This window comes from Cynocephalus volans, chromosome 6 (genome assembly GCF_027409185.1).
Source record: "Cynocephalus volans isolate mCynVol1 chromosome 6, mCynVol1.pri, whole genome shotgun sequence".
NCBI classification, from domain to species: Eukaryota; Metazoa; Chordata; class Mammalia; order Dermoptera; family Cynocephalidae; genus Cynocephalus; species Cynocephalus volans.
The window spans coordinates 133,398,926-133,413,974 of NC_084465.1; the positions used below are offsets into that span (position 1 = coordinate 133,398,926).

The window sequence follows — 15,049 nt, forward strand, 5'->3', positions numbered from 1 at the left end:
CCCTATTTCCCCCCACACTGTAAATAAAATGGAATGGAATAAAATGAAACAAGAAAGAAAGAACAGAAAGGGGAGCTAGCTTTGGATTTTCTTAAGGCAGAATTTAATCTGTACGCAAATCTCCACTAATTATTCATTCCTGAAGAAGGGCTTTTACTCCCTTTTGGAATCTACCCCAGTGCTCTATGTATGGTGAATACTCAGTAAACGTCATTGCATATAGAACAGTGTTTTAGAGCTGCACTGTCTAATGCAGTAGCCACTAACCTTGTGTGGCTATTTAAATTAGATTAAATTAAGTTAGAAATGTATTTCCTTAGAAGCACGGGTCACGTTTTAAGTGATCAGCGGCGTAATGGACAGCACCAATATAAAACATTTCCATCATCGATGAAAGTTCTATTGGACTGCACTGCAGAGATTTTGAGGGTAGGACAGAAATTTTCTTGTGTGCTTCCTTTGTTCTCTCAAGCCTTCACTATTGCATGTGTTGATTTCAAAAGAAACAATTCTGGATAAGCAAATTATGTAAATGTCAGTGTGGATTTATTTTCACTTGATTTTTATGTTAATTTTCCAGAGCCCAAAAACTCGTCTTCAAGGATGACAAGTGTACCCTCCCAACCACTCCGAACTATTCCTGGGAACAAACCTAGTGGGATGGCTAGAGATCAGAGTGCAGAAACCCCAGGGAGTTCTGGGGAAAAGGCTCCAACGGTCTCTGTGTCTGTGGAAGCCTTCTCCGGCCTACGGCTCAGGTCAGCAGCTGTCCCAGCCCTCTCATTCATTGATGTCCTCCTCCCGGTGGCTCTTTCTCCTCTCAGAAGTCCCAGTCTTTTAGAAGTAGTGTGTCTGTACAGCAGATCCACAAGATACCAGCAGCTTTTGAACTGGACAAAACTTGGCAGTGAGACTAGCTGTAGCCCAGAGTTTGACTCAGTGCAGATGCATATAAGATGTTTCAAGAGGGCTGGCTGGTTAGCTCACTTGAGAGAGTGTGGTGCTGATACCACCAAGGTCAAGGGTTTGGATAGCCATACTGGCCAGCTGCTGCTAAACAAACAAACAAAAAAGACTTTTTTTAATGTAGTGAATAAAAAAGATATATCTTTAAAAAGGAAATGGACAAATAATATATAATTAGAAATTGACAGATGGAAACAGATGTAGACTTTAGAGGGGTTTTTTTTGGTCTTTATTGAGGTCTAATTTAGACTACTAAATATATAAAGATATAGTTTAACCAAGATAATAGTATCTTCATATAATTGATTTTAAGAAAAATAGCTGTGCTGTTTTTCTTTCAAATAAACTTTTAGGGCAAATCTATATTCTTTGGATCTGTTTTCTGAAAATTTAAGGCCAGAATTTAAGAATAAATTCCAGGCTCAATTCAGTTTTTTAGCCATATTCAAGTCCTGGAGTTTTAAATCTTCTGTACTCTTACCACTACTCCATTATGTCTCCATTACTCCTTCTGTTTCAGCCCAGGGCAGACCAGTAATCCTTACTATGAGACTGGGTTGCTTTAGTCTAGTCCATCTGAGGCACCAAATGCAACCCTCTAAAACTCCTAAACCTTGCCAGTCTGAACATCAGCCAACAACTAAAACTTCTAAGCTCTTAAACGATATATGTTTAAGCAGGAGAGAGCAAGTGGTTGCCAGCATGGAATAGAGGTGTATAGTAAAGACTCAGTATTCTCCAAAATCAAAAAAGTGTGCTGTCCTTAATATCTTAATTACATCTGAGACAGAGCTCTGGGGAAGGGTATGCAGCAGTAGAAGCTTTGGTTCTCACTGACGGGGCTGCAGGGTTCCATTCAAGGTTAACGTGCCCCTCCCGAGGTGATACTGCCTGCTCCAGCCATGGCTCTTTGAAATTTCCTACAAGCAGTGAAAGATATTGCTGATGAGCATGTACTGTGCATGTGAAACAAATGGAGGTAGAAAAAGTTTAAACAGCTCACCTAAAGCTTTGAGGGGCTCATAGTATTAAAGGAATACAGAGTTGCTTGAACCTCTTTGTAATTTGTATGTGTGAACCTCAGGCCCTAAAAATATTTATAAGGAAATACCCATAGAGATCCCCTGATCGTCACTTATTAATTCTCAGAAATCAGGCAAAGAAAAGAATTTCTCCACCAAAGTCAGTGGTTTGCCTCCTGAATGATCCTCATTGTTCAGACTTAGCTCTGGGATTTTCTCTTCCAGAAGACTTCTGAAATAGTGAAGAAGCATGTTTTTCTTTGTAGATAATATAATATGATCAAAGATGGAACGGATATTAATATTCTATTAGAGAAAAACAATTTGAAAATTTACCAATTTTTGGCCTGTCATTAGGAAAAAGAATATATTAATCGAAGCTAGATTCAAAAGCCTTTGTTGTGGCTCACTTGGGAGAGTGTGGTGCTGAGAACACCAAGTCAAGGCTTAAGATCCCCTTACCGGTCATCTTTGGAAAAAAAAAAAAAGCCTTTGTTATGTGAAAATGTTGGCTTAAAAAAAATTTGGTTAGAAATAGAACCTGTGAAATTCTTGCAGAACTGGTGAAATTTAAATATCTTATTTATTAATATTAATTCATGGTTTTCTAATAAAATAAAGTTTTTTATAGAATATTATATTCAAATTTATAAGAGCTTAAAGATTTTGTAATCTCTCTTGTGTTCTCTATAAGCTCCAGTTCTATATCCAAGGAAAAGCAAACCTAGCTTTAAAAATTATCTTATTTATTTGCTGTAAAAATGTGTGCCTTGTCCCTACTACATAGTTAAGTCACCTGAGAACAAGTACTGTGAAGGTTTCTGTCCGTAATACCTATTCTTACGACCTGGTAAGGTGATAGATAATCTCTTGTTAGAATAATGAATTGCTGATTTCTTAACCCAGGCGGCCTCGAGTATCCTCCACAGAGATGAACAAGAAAATGACTGGCCGAAAACTGATCAGACTATCTCAGATCAAGGAAAAGATGGCAAGAGAGAATCTGGAAGAAATAGACTGGGTGACGTTTGGGGTTATATTAAGGAAAGTTACCCCACAGAGCACTAACAGTGTAAGCCATTTCGCTGATTTCTTAGCTGCATGATTGTAAACTAGCAGTGGGGACTCAGTGTCCTTAATTTGTTACCAGGACCCTGTCAGTGTTTCATTGTGAAATAACTACTAGTAAGTTCCAAAGTTGCCACACTGTCATTGAGATGGTATCCAAGAGGGATAATATGCAAAGTATGCCCTACTTAGAGAAGATCTAGTTGCATGGATTTCTTGGGCTTTTCATTGTCCAGATCAGTCTTACTGCATTTCACTTGTCACTGTTTTTGGTGATGCATGTGGTTGTCCCTGTGACACTGTAATCCCTCCTGTGGAGGAACAGCAGGTAATCAGAGAGGCTGAGTTCACAGATCCGTTGGAGATCCCTATGGATGTCAGATGTCAATTGCAGAAGTTCTGGGTTTGCTGGCCTCTGCCGGTGTGGTGTGGTATATTTAATTTGATGGCTATTACAAAAGATGTAACTGGTTTCTAAATCATAGTTGACGGAGACATAGTGGGGAAGTTACTTGTGGCCTGGCAGGTCAGAAAACCTGGGTTCTAATCCTGTTCTCCCTGTAGTTCATGGCCTTAGGTTGATCCTTAATCTTTCTTTAAGGACCTCCATTCCCTTATTTATAAAATGAAGAACTGGTTTTGATTATATTGAAAGTCTCTTCTAGCTCTAAAATACTATGATTAATCATGCTCAAAACTGATTCTATTCTTTAATTTAGATCTTGGCCAGCCTTAGATTTTTCATGAGATCTGACACCAGGGGCTGAGTTTTTAGATCATTGGTTCCTACTCTAGCCCTATTACTGTCAAGGTAAACGTGGACAAGTCTGGTTTCCATTTGATTAAGTTCTTAATTGCTTCCCAAGTGGCTATAATGACATTGAAATAATGGGTGTGAGATTTTAATCTGTACTCTTCCAAGAAAGGCATTGTACAAATCTACGAAAGAATAATTATACCACTCAGGCAATAGTTCCCCATAACCCGGGCAATAGCTCACCATGACCTAACCATACTCATCCTGAGATGCCCCTGTGAAATAGCTTGATTCAATATTATTCAAATTATTCTGTTTTGTTAAAAATCTGTGAAAGTGGAGGTTATTCACATTATAAGCAGTGAGCATTTTGAGTTGTTTTTCTTCAGATATTTAATCATACCTCTGAAATGTTACAGTTAAACTCAACCAGTTTTCTTTAAATGGTGGTTTTTCTCCTAAGCTAAGCAAAGATTTAGTAGCATAGAGCGAAACATCTTTATTATTACTAAAATAATATTTTTAATAATAATATAATTAAGCAGCGATAAATAATAGATTGCTAAATTGTTTACCTAGTCTCTATTCATAAGTTATTAAATGGTAGTGTCATGGCTGCTTCTTGTCCTTTTAAAGTGTGTGTGTCATTAGAAAGGCAGTGCTATCCCACTGACTGTTTATACCTGAGAATCAGAAGCTCTACTAATAAGTTCACCACTGGTTTGCCGTACTTAACCTTCAACTCTAAAATGAAACGGGGAATATAATACTAAATCCTATTGAAAGAATTAATTTATAATCAGCAGACATTCTGATGAGTATCTGTTCAGATTGGATTATACGTATATATTTTTCCACAGTAAAACACTTGAACCATAAATGGAGACAGTGTAACCCACGGTTCAAAAATTATTAAAAATAGAATAAATATTTGTTTCAGGGAAAAACATTTAGCATCTGGCGGCTGAATGATCTCCGTGACCTGACACGGTATGTGTCATTGTTCTTGTTTGGAGAGGTCCACAAAGAGCTCTGGAAGACAGAGCAAGGTACTGTCATAGGCCTACTCAACGCTAACCCCATGAAGCCCAAGGATGGTTCAGAGGAGGTAAGAGTCTGTTTCTGTGTTTTAATTGATTGATTGTCCTTTTTTTTTTTTTTAAAGATGACCGGTAAGGGGATCTTAACCCTTGACTTGGTGTTGTCAGCACCACGCTCAGTTAGCTAACCAGCCATCCCTATATGGGATCCGAACCCGTGGCCTTGGTATTATCAGCACCGCACTCTCCCAAGTGAGCCACAGGCTGGCCCCAATTGATTGTCTTTACAAGTTAGCTGAGTTTTGTCAGAAACAATCGTATTAGTCTACCTTCAGAAAATAAGTCATGCTTTATATTATTGTGTCTCCATTAGTCTGGTTTGTTTATTCTTCGCCCACCAGTATTCTGAATTTTTACCTACTCTAAAGTGCTTTGTAACAAACCCACTCTAAAGTATTTTGTAACAATTACTTTCATTGTATCTTTTCAAAATAGTTCTAAGGTTTCTGGAGTTTTTTAACTCTTATGCTCAGATTTCCTTGGATTCCTTACATAAATTTTCATGTGGCATCTAGAAGGCAGTGTTTTATAGTTGAGGAAATTTTTTTTCATTAAATATTACCATCATGGCTGCAATTTAGAATCAGAGTGAATTTTCAGCTTCTCAAGCAATGTCAGTTTTGATACTAAACTGCTTCTCTGGTAAATTGCAAATCTAGACACTGTGACTAGCAACAGGCAATTTTTCTACCCTGCCTCAGCAAGAAGCTTTACTCTATTGTAGTCAGATTATTATTTTCAAGAGTGAGGGAAAAGTAGTCATTTTGTTCTTTGCTTTCACCAGAGAATGGCCAACAAATCATCTATTGGTTAGGAAGGTGTTTGGCTACAAATGATAGAAAAACTGCTCTGCGGTTTCTTTGTAACAATAAATGGCAGAGTTTATTTTTCTTACATAATAACAAATGCAAACACAGGCAGTGTAGTGGTGTCAGCACAGTGACTCTGTGTGTCTCTCAGCCCTTCACCCTTTGTCCCAGGTGGCTTTGAAGCTCTGGCCATCATTGTAAAGCAGGATACCATGCACTGGTATCAGTTACCAGTCCCTTGGGGGAGGACTCTAAACACCTTACCAATTTCTGTTGAAATTCCTACATCTGGAAGGTTCTCAGGTCCGGCAGGAGGCTTTCCACAAATCCAGCTGCCAGAATATTAGTCCAGTGAGACAGAACACAGACGCAAGTCAGACAAAGCCATTTTAGAACTCACAGATAGGCAGCAAAAATCAACAGAAGCTTAGGATCCACGGTGAGCCAGTCCACCAAGGCTCAGGAGAGCTGCCCAGGGCAGATAGAGTCTCATCTGCATGTGCTCTGCTTGGTACCTGCAGCTGAGGGATTCTGAAAGCCCTGTGCTCTGGATGTTACCACCCAGGAGCACATGTCCTATAACACTTGAGCTCAGGAGGGGCCCTGGGAGTGGTGAAGACAAAGCCCAGGCTGCTGCGGACATTGCACTCTCAGGACGTTCTGCCCAAGAATTGCTACCATGAAACAGGAGGCCTGGGTTGGCCAAGGCCACTGGGGGACCTGTCCTGCAATCATGTTTCTATTCAAGACAGGAAGTGAAGAGGAAGGGCCAGCTAGCCTATTCTGACTCCTCATTTTAGGAAAGCAAAATCTTCCCCACCAATTCCTGCTTCAGTCTGATTGGCTAGAACTTAGTCCTGTAACCATTGCTAGCTCTAGGGAATGCTGGGGAAACAGGATATAGGATTTATTACCTGAGCACTTAGCCAGCCCAGACAAAATCAGGATGCTGATAACAAAGACAAAGGAAAGGATGGATACTAGGAAGAGGACTGAATGTGTCTTCTGCCCTCCCATTTCTGAAGTCTTTTTTATAGAGCACTGCCTTCCAATTCCTTTAGACCAATAAAGCCACTTTAAATCTGCACCAGTCATTCGTTTATCCATTCTTGCTAATAAAAAGCCACAACTTTGTCTGCCTTTAACTCTTACTGCCCCTCTTTTTTATAGGTGTGCTTATCTATTGATCATCCTCAAAAGGTCTTAATTATGGGTGAAGCTCTTGACCTGGGGACCTGTAAAGCGAAGAAGAAGAGTGGAGAGCCGTGTACCCAGACTGTTAATTTGGTTTGTTTCAACCTTGTTAGGGTGGTTTCTGCTAAAGAAGAGAACTATTAGGAATAAACTGTAGGTTCTTTAGCTGGAATGACCAATTTGGAACTGAGTTCTCTACTTACCAGGAGAAGTCAAAATGAGAAAATTGAATGTGTGGTTAATAATTGCCAGTTTAAAAAGTTGAGGGCAGAGAGGATTTAGCCTCTTAGGAAAGTGATCTTTCATTGCCCGCTGAGGAGGAGGTATAAGAAAAACAGAACTTTAGCTTACCCTTAATTCTGTGTAGTTCCAAGAGATCAAACACTAATGATGAAATACACTGAAATCCTTATTTTAGCCTGTACTTTTAACTCCATTATACCTTTTCTCAGAGCTTTTTTTTACCAATAGCTTCATTGAGATACAATCCACATACCATAGAGTTCACCCTTTTAAAGTGTACGATTCAGTAATTTTTAGTATATTCACAGAGTCGTGCAACCATCACCACTATGTAATTCAGAACCCTTTCATTACCCCCCAAAAAACCCATATACCCCATGCCCATTAGTAGTCACTCCTCAGGCTTCTTTCCCCCCAGTCCTTGGTAAGTACCCATCTACGTCTCTCTCTGGATTTGCCTGTTCTAGACACTTTATATAATGGAATCATAATTTGTGGCCTTTTGTGACTAGCTTCTTTCACTTAGCATAATGTTTTTAAGGTTCATCCATGTTGCAGCATTTATCAGCATTCCATTCCTTTTTATGGCAAAATAATATTTCATTGTATGGATATATCACATTTTGTTTATCTGTTCATTGGTTGATAGACATTTGAGTTTTTTCCACATTTGACTGTTATGAATAATGCTGCTAGAACATTCACGTACAAGTTTTTGTGTGGATGTGTTTTTAGTTCCCTTGGGTATATACCTGTAAGTGGAATTGGTAGGTCATACGGTAACTCCGTTTAACTTTTGAGGAACTGCCAGACTGATTTTCAAAGAGGTTATACCATTTTACATTCCCACCAGCAATGTATAAAGGTTCCAGTTTCTCCATGTCCTTGCCAACACTTGTTAGTGTCTGGTATTTTGATGATGGACATCCTAGTGGGTGTGAAGAGGTACTTCTTATAGTTCTTTGAAAGGATTAAATGACAGGTTCCGGTTTCATTACCAAACGAAATTTTTTATTTCCCTCATTTCTTCCTAATAGATAAGCTACTGAGCAGGAAATAGGAAGGAGGCAGATAGTTGGAAAAAGAGGTCTTAAAATGAATTGTCTGACAGATCTCCAAAGAGTGAGGTCATTTGAAATCCTTTGTCATCATATCTAAGGGCTATATTGTTTCTCTTTGTTTCTTTCACTAAAATGATACCATTTGTACAAGGGTTGACCAGAGAAATAGCTGGTGAAACCTCACTAGGAGCTGATTTTGTTTTATTTTTTGAATTATTTTTTACTGAGGTAAAATTCACGTACATACAATTAACCATTTTTAGAAGTGTACAGTTCAGTGGTACTTAGGTGTGCAACCACAAGCTCTCTCTAGTTTTAAAATTTTACATCACTCCTAAAAGCACTCCATACCAGTCACATTATCACTCCCAGCCTGCTGCCTCCATCCCTTGGTGACCCCTGAGCTGCTTTCTGTCTCCGGATTTGCTTATTCTAGATATATCATATAAAAGGAATCATACAGTATATGACCTTTGTGTCTGACTTCTTTCTCTGAACATGTTTTCAGGGTTCATCCTACACACTGATTTTATTTTCATCGTAGAAAGAGAGCAGAGGGGCTGAATTACATCTCCTTTTCTTTCACCAGGCTAGTGCTTAAAGTGAAATTTTAGGGAAGAACTTCCTCCCCTCCGCACTGAATTGCTTTCCCGCTTTGGGAATGGGCTGGGAGGTCAGCAGGGAGGACTGTGCTTGCAGAACAGCATTCCATGAAGCTGAAAGGAACTGAATGTGTCCCCCATTGTGATTCACCGGTTTGTAGCCCTCATCCTGAGGCAGCTGCTCTTCCTTTTGCAGAACGACTGTGAGTACTGTCAGTACCATGTCCAGGCTCAGTACAAGAAGCTCAGCGCAAAACGAGCTGACTTGCAGTCCACCTTCTCCGGAGGACGAATTCCCAAGAAGTTTGCCCGCAAAGGCGCTGGCCTAAAAGAACGGCTGTGTCAAGATGGTTTTTACTATGGAGGGGTTTCTTCTGCAGCATATGCGGCCTCAATGTGAGACATTCTCTGGGCTTCTTTTGGGACAAACATTTTGCTTGTCTCATGAGACTAAACCCAGTGGTTGTACTTTTCTGTAACTGTCATAGGATACTTGTACAGGTTTTATCTTTCATAACTGACTGCCTGTAACAAGGTAGATAAGGACCTCTTTTATTCCCAAGTAGAGAGGGAAACACACAGAAGGGAGAGAGATTGAAGCATGTTGTGATGGTCTTTAATGCAGAGTCCACGCTTCCTCTTTGACTTCTAACATGAATGGTACGGCTTGGTCAGGGCTCATTTTATGGCTGTTAAGATAAGAGTGTGTTAATCATAGCATTAACATCCTTTGAATCATTTCCCTCACAACCGTTTAGTGAGGTTGCAGACCTCTTAGGACCCAAATTTTAATTCAGTCAATGGACGTGCAATGAACCTCATGTGAGGTGTTGCAGGGTGCACACTCATGGCCCCTCTTCTGGGGATCTTGGGCTCTCCCTAAAGTCTGTCAAGTAGATGATTGATGGCCTTGTCACCGTAGTGTAGGAAGCACATCTGACAATGTGACACATGGGGACTTGGCACAAGGGAGCTACAGTTGGTCCAAGAACAAAACATAGATTTTGTTCCCAGTCCAACAAGAATTGGGCAAGACGACTCAGACTTTGTAATATCAACCATGTTTTTAAGATTTAAAATCATTTCTGAATTTTTCCAAACTGCTCAAAGCAATACATGTACATTATTTTTGAAATAGAATATACAATTCAACCAAAAGGAGAAAATAAAAACATCTATAATCCTACCACCTAGAAAACTGTTAGTTCCTTGGTATATATCCTTCTAGGTGTTTTGTTTTTTTCATATGTATAAATTTTTAGTGATATAATATGAGATCATACTGTACCTATACTTTGTAACCTCATTTTTTCCAACATAATAATTGTTTTCCTTGTCAAATATTCAGTTATGACATTATTTAGTGGTTACATAGTGCTCTTACATGACTCTACAATAATTTATTTAAGCAGTTCCCTATGGATGAACATTTATGGTGTTTCCAACTTATGACATAAACAAAACTTCAGTTAGTAGCCTCAATTTTTGCATAGTTCTTAATTATTTTCTAAGATTAATTTCTAGACTGTTACATCAAAGCGGAAGCATATATATTTTTCTTTCTTTTGCCAAATTGCCCTTCCAGAAGGGCCTCAAGCAAATTGTTGGTTGCCTCTTTTTTTTAATTTTTAAATTTGTATTTCTTTTTTTTTGGCAGCTGGCTCATGCAATGATAGAACCCTTCACCTTGGTGTTATCAGCACCAGGTTCTAACCAATTGAGCTAATTGGCCAGCCCCTCTTGCTTTTTATTTATGACACAATGCATAAACCAGTTATGCGATAGGAGGACCATGGTATTAAGAAAGCCAACTTACACTCATATGATGATTTGAGAAACTGACAGTTTGTAATAAATGAATATTTCTGTGCCTTCCTTACCTCATCAGAGCATTGGAGTTCAGTGATTTTCCTTTTGGGGGGGACTCTTGTCATTTCAGTGCAGCATCTATTGCTCCGAAGAAGAAGATTCAAACCACTCTGACTAATCTGGTTGTTAAGGGTACAAACTCGATCATTCAGGAAACACAAAAAAAACTTGGTAACTTTGTCTCTTCATACTAAATTTCTTTCTCTAGCTTAAATATGCAGTCTCTAGGATTAAAAATGGTCTAAGTTATAAATATCTACTCATCACCTATACTTAGTGAGAAATGTTACATAAGCTAAAGGAATCAAGCCTGGTTGGCAGAACATTTAAAAAAAAAAGTAACAGCATATTAATCTTAGCTATGCATATTTATATTCATATACTATATATACGTATATACACTATGTATATGTAGCTTAGTATGGTTTTTTTTTAATTTTTAAAAAATTATTTTGCAGCTGGCTGTTACGGGTATTAGTATATTTTTTAAAATTTCTTGATGTATCTGGGTCAAACTCTTAATGTCCAGCATTGGAGTGAGATGTGTTAGATTCCTCATCAAACCTATCAGTTATCCTTTGTTAAAACAGGTCTTAGAGAATGCAGTCCCCACCCTGTACTTGTGGTCATGAACAGTGGTCAGGGCCTAGACAGACCCTTTCCCATAGTGCATATTCCAGAAATAGTGTATGAAATGACCCGACAAATTTAAGTGCTTAGAGTTCTAAACATTACCAGAAATAAGATGTACTTGTGGTACCCTTGCAGGCCTATTACTCTGATTAAGTTAGAGGTTAAGGATTCTTTTTTTTTTTTTTCCTCTTGATATCTATCCACTTTATTTACAAATGATGGAATTATGAATGCAGAGTTTCAAAAGCAATACATCGAATGATATTGAGCTGTCTGAACTTAGGATCTTCTAATGCTGATGTTTATATATCACAGGAATACCTCCGAAGAGTTTGTCCTGCTCTGAGGAATTCAAGGAATTATTGGACCTGCCAACGTTTGGAGCCAGAAACTTGAAACAACATTTAGCCAAAGCCAGGGCTTCAGGTACGGTCAGCTTGCATGGCTGTGGTGTGTGTGTCTGAGTGGTCTCAGCCTCTCACAGAACCCCTCAGTCTGTGGGCTTGTGTTTTAGAGATTGCAGAGAGCCCAACACCTGCCATCCAGTCTATCTCGGCATCGGCCCTCTTGAAGCAACAGAAACAGCGTATGTTGGAGATAAGGAAAAAGAAATCAGAAGACATACAGAAACAGTAAGAGTGGCAGATTTAGTGTTCCATGTCTAGGTCATTCATCTCAGGAATCTTCAGAATGGCTTAATAGATTTCAAAAATGCAACTTCAGATTTTGGTTGGCTGTAGTTTTAACTTGAAAGTTTTAAAATAATTTTATCATAACCTAAATAGTATTTACAGTTTATATATTTCTAACTTATGCTAGTGACTCCTGAAATCAAATGGTAGAAATTGAAGTAGTTAGTGTCACTGTGGAAAAGAGAAAGGAATGTGTGGAAGGTGGACAAATTCAAGATCCCTGAATGGAGGTTTTCTCAGTAGTGATAAGAGTCACTGTTTGCAGACACTTAACGTGACTATGCAGTACAGGCCATAAGTACAGCATCTCATTCAGTCCTGAAACTCTGAGTTCCATAACTCTGTAAGGTATTATTATCCTTGTTTTACCAGCAGTATAACTGAAAGTCAGAAAGCTAGGATGTGGAAGAACCAAATTTCAAACTCACATCTGTTCTACTCCAGTGTTAAACAATTATTCTGTCTCACTTCTGGGCTGCTGGTTTCATGAAAAGGAAAGGCTGTTATAAACCAAGAGGAAATTCTTTGGAAAAAGAAGAGAATGAGTATGATCTTAGGAGGTTAGTTTGAGGTGCTGATGGGATGTCTATAGAGTATTTGTTGTGTGCCTATAGCCAGCATAAATATATATAAAAAGTTAATGGAAAGATGCATATTATCTTTTAATTCTATTTTTCCACAAACTTTATAAAGTTCCCTCATATATATGGACATAAAATTAAATATGGAGTTGTGGGCCTTGTGGGAAATAGAAAGCACCTGTCAGTTAGAAAGCATTACAATGTGGCATTTTTGAGAATTTTGCTGGCCAAACAAAATATATCTTTGGCAGGATTTTTAAGCAGTTTGCAAACTCAGCCTAGAGCTTGCAAGAGTAGGTTTGTAGTAGTGAAAAGAAAATGGGCCTGGAATTACCTGACACCAGTCCTGACTCTGTCACTTATAAGCAATGTAATCTTGGGCCTCAGTTTTTTCATCTGTAAAATGAGAGGTTTTGACTAGATGATTTCTGATATTTGTTGTTTTTAAGTAGTTCTTGAAACCAGGTATACAGCAATCACCGTGCAAGTTATAGTGCCTTTCTGCTAAGGACTTTCACATGTGTCACGTGTGTTACCTCTTCCCAGTGGAGTAAACTAAAATGCAGAGAGATGCATTGAGTTCCTGAAAGTTCTAGAGCTTACCTTTGGGCTAGGACAGTCCATATCTCAACTGCAGGTCTGTGCTCTGTAGATGACATCCACTAGAAAGCCAATTGAGGGGCCGACCCGTGGCTCACTCGGGAGAGTGCGGTGCTGATAACACCAAGGCCACGGGTTCGGATCCCATATAGGGATGGCCGGTTGCTCACTGGCTGAGCGTGGTGCTGACAACACCAAGTCAAGGGTTAAGATCCCCTTACCGGTCATCTTTTAAAAGAAAAAAAAAAGAAAGCCAATTGATAAAAACAGTAATCGATTCTAAAGAGACAGAACAATTATAGCTTATTCAATGAAAAACAGTGAATCAAACAGGGAAGCTAGTATAGTTCTTACTGTGTGCTAATATGAATTATTAACCAAGGAGGGGAAATTATTTTACTAATAACTAGATATCAGCTGCCTGTCGTCTCTCAGTCTATGCTGAGTTCTGGAGACGTAGTTTGGATCTTTGTAAAGCTCTGTTGGCGTGTTTTGTTACCATGTGTCTCTTTGAAGATTTCTCCAAAGCTCAGGTGAGATGAAGAGCACAGCCGAGCCATCGTCATTGCGACAGCCCCCTGCTCAGTCTCCACGAACGGAGGCCGAGCTCCCCAGGCTGGAGGGAACCCTGGCTGCATGGACGCCCAAGCTTGGGCGAGGCATCTCAGAAGGAGATGATGTTCTCTTCTTTGATGAGTCACCACCACCAAGACCAAAACTGGGTGCTTTAGCAGAAGCCAAAAAGGTAACTGGCATTTACTCTCTTTATCACTTGACTTTGCATTCTGTAAGGCATGGATTGAGTTTCAAACTCCATATACTTATGCCCAGGAAAGACAGACACCTAATAGCCATTTATCGATCATGATAAATAGAGTCAAAGTAATTTTAAATAATAATGGTATCAACATAATACCATTAATTTAATCCAAGAAAGTTCGAGCCATTATCTCAACACTGTTTCTGGTCAGGCTGAAGGAGATAGCCTAGAGGCTGTTTCACAGTCGAAGACACTGGCATTAGGAAAACAATTCTTGGAATTCTTAAGTCAGGATTGCAAAATAGTGGTTTGAAGAATCAATCTTTAAGAGAAATCATACATAGAAGTCTAGTCCACTGACAGATAAAAGGTGAGTTGCTCTGGCTGCAGTGGGGGTGGGGGACACCTAGAAACCCATCTGGCCACTTCCTGAGTCCTCTGACTTAAGCTTCTCTCCTCTTTTCTCCAGTTAGCAGCTATAACCAAATTGAGGGCAAAGGCTAGCTATAAGCCAAAGCTTTACCTACAGTAGTAATAATAATAACAATACCAGTAATAGTAACCATTGCACGTATTTATTAATATTACTCTGCACCTATGATATATGCATGCCATGCTGTGTTTCCTATGTATAGGTACGTGCTTTGTATACATTATCTCTTTTCATCCACACAACCATGACCATAAAAGATAGAGCAATGCTACCATCAGCCCCATTTTATAAATGTGGAAACTGAGGCTGAGAAATTAAATAATTTGCCTAAGGTTACCAGCTAGTCAGTGGCAGAGCTGCAATTCTATCCTAATTCTCTCTGGTTCTAAAACTTTCAAAATGGTGATGTGGTTCCTTATGGATCTGGAAGCCTGCAGTCTAGCTGATGTTAAGCTATTTATATTTAAATAAACTGAGACTTTATTCATTAACTTATAGACCTGTCTCCCATGCTTTTAAATTTTAATAATTGTGTTAATAATGCTAAGTAGGGGCTGGCCAGTTAGCTTAATTTGTTAAAGCATGGTATTTTAATACTGAGGCCGAGGGTTCGGATCCACATACCAGCCAGCTGCCAAAAAATAAAAATAATGCTGAGT

The 15,049-nt window shown here is 39.0% G+C and overlaps 1 protein-coding gene across 1 annotated transcript in view; it reads left to right on the forward strand.

The window, feature by feature from the left end:
• Positions 1-15,049, forward strand: part of MCM10 (minichromosome maintenance 10 replication initiation factor) — a 34,651-nt gene that overhangs the window by 8,031 nt on the left and 11,571 nt on the right. Inside the window, exons 6-14 of the mRNA XM_063101138.1 lie at positions 581-758; positions 2,895-3,060; positions 4,754-4,921; positions 6,893-7,009; positions 9,019-9,218; positions 10,762-10,862; positions 11,640-11,750; positions 11,839-11,956; positions 13,714-13,942. Coding sequence (XP_062957208.1) covers positions 581-758; positions 2,895-3,060; positions 4,754-4,921; positions 6,893-7,009; positions 9,019-9,218; positions 10,762-10,862; positions 11,640-11,750; positions 11,839-11,956; positions 13,714-13,942 — 1,388 coding nt within the window. The remainder of the gene's footprint in view (positions 1-580; positions 759-2,894; positions 3,061-4,753; positions 4,922-6,892; positions 7,010-9,018; positions 9,219-10,761; positions 10,863-11,639; positions 11,751-11,838; positions 11,957-13,713; positions 13,943-15,049) is intronic.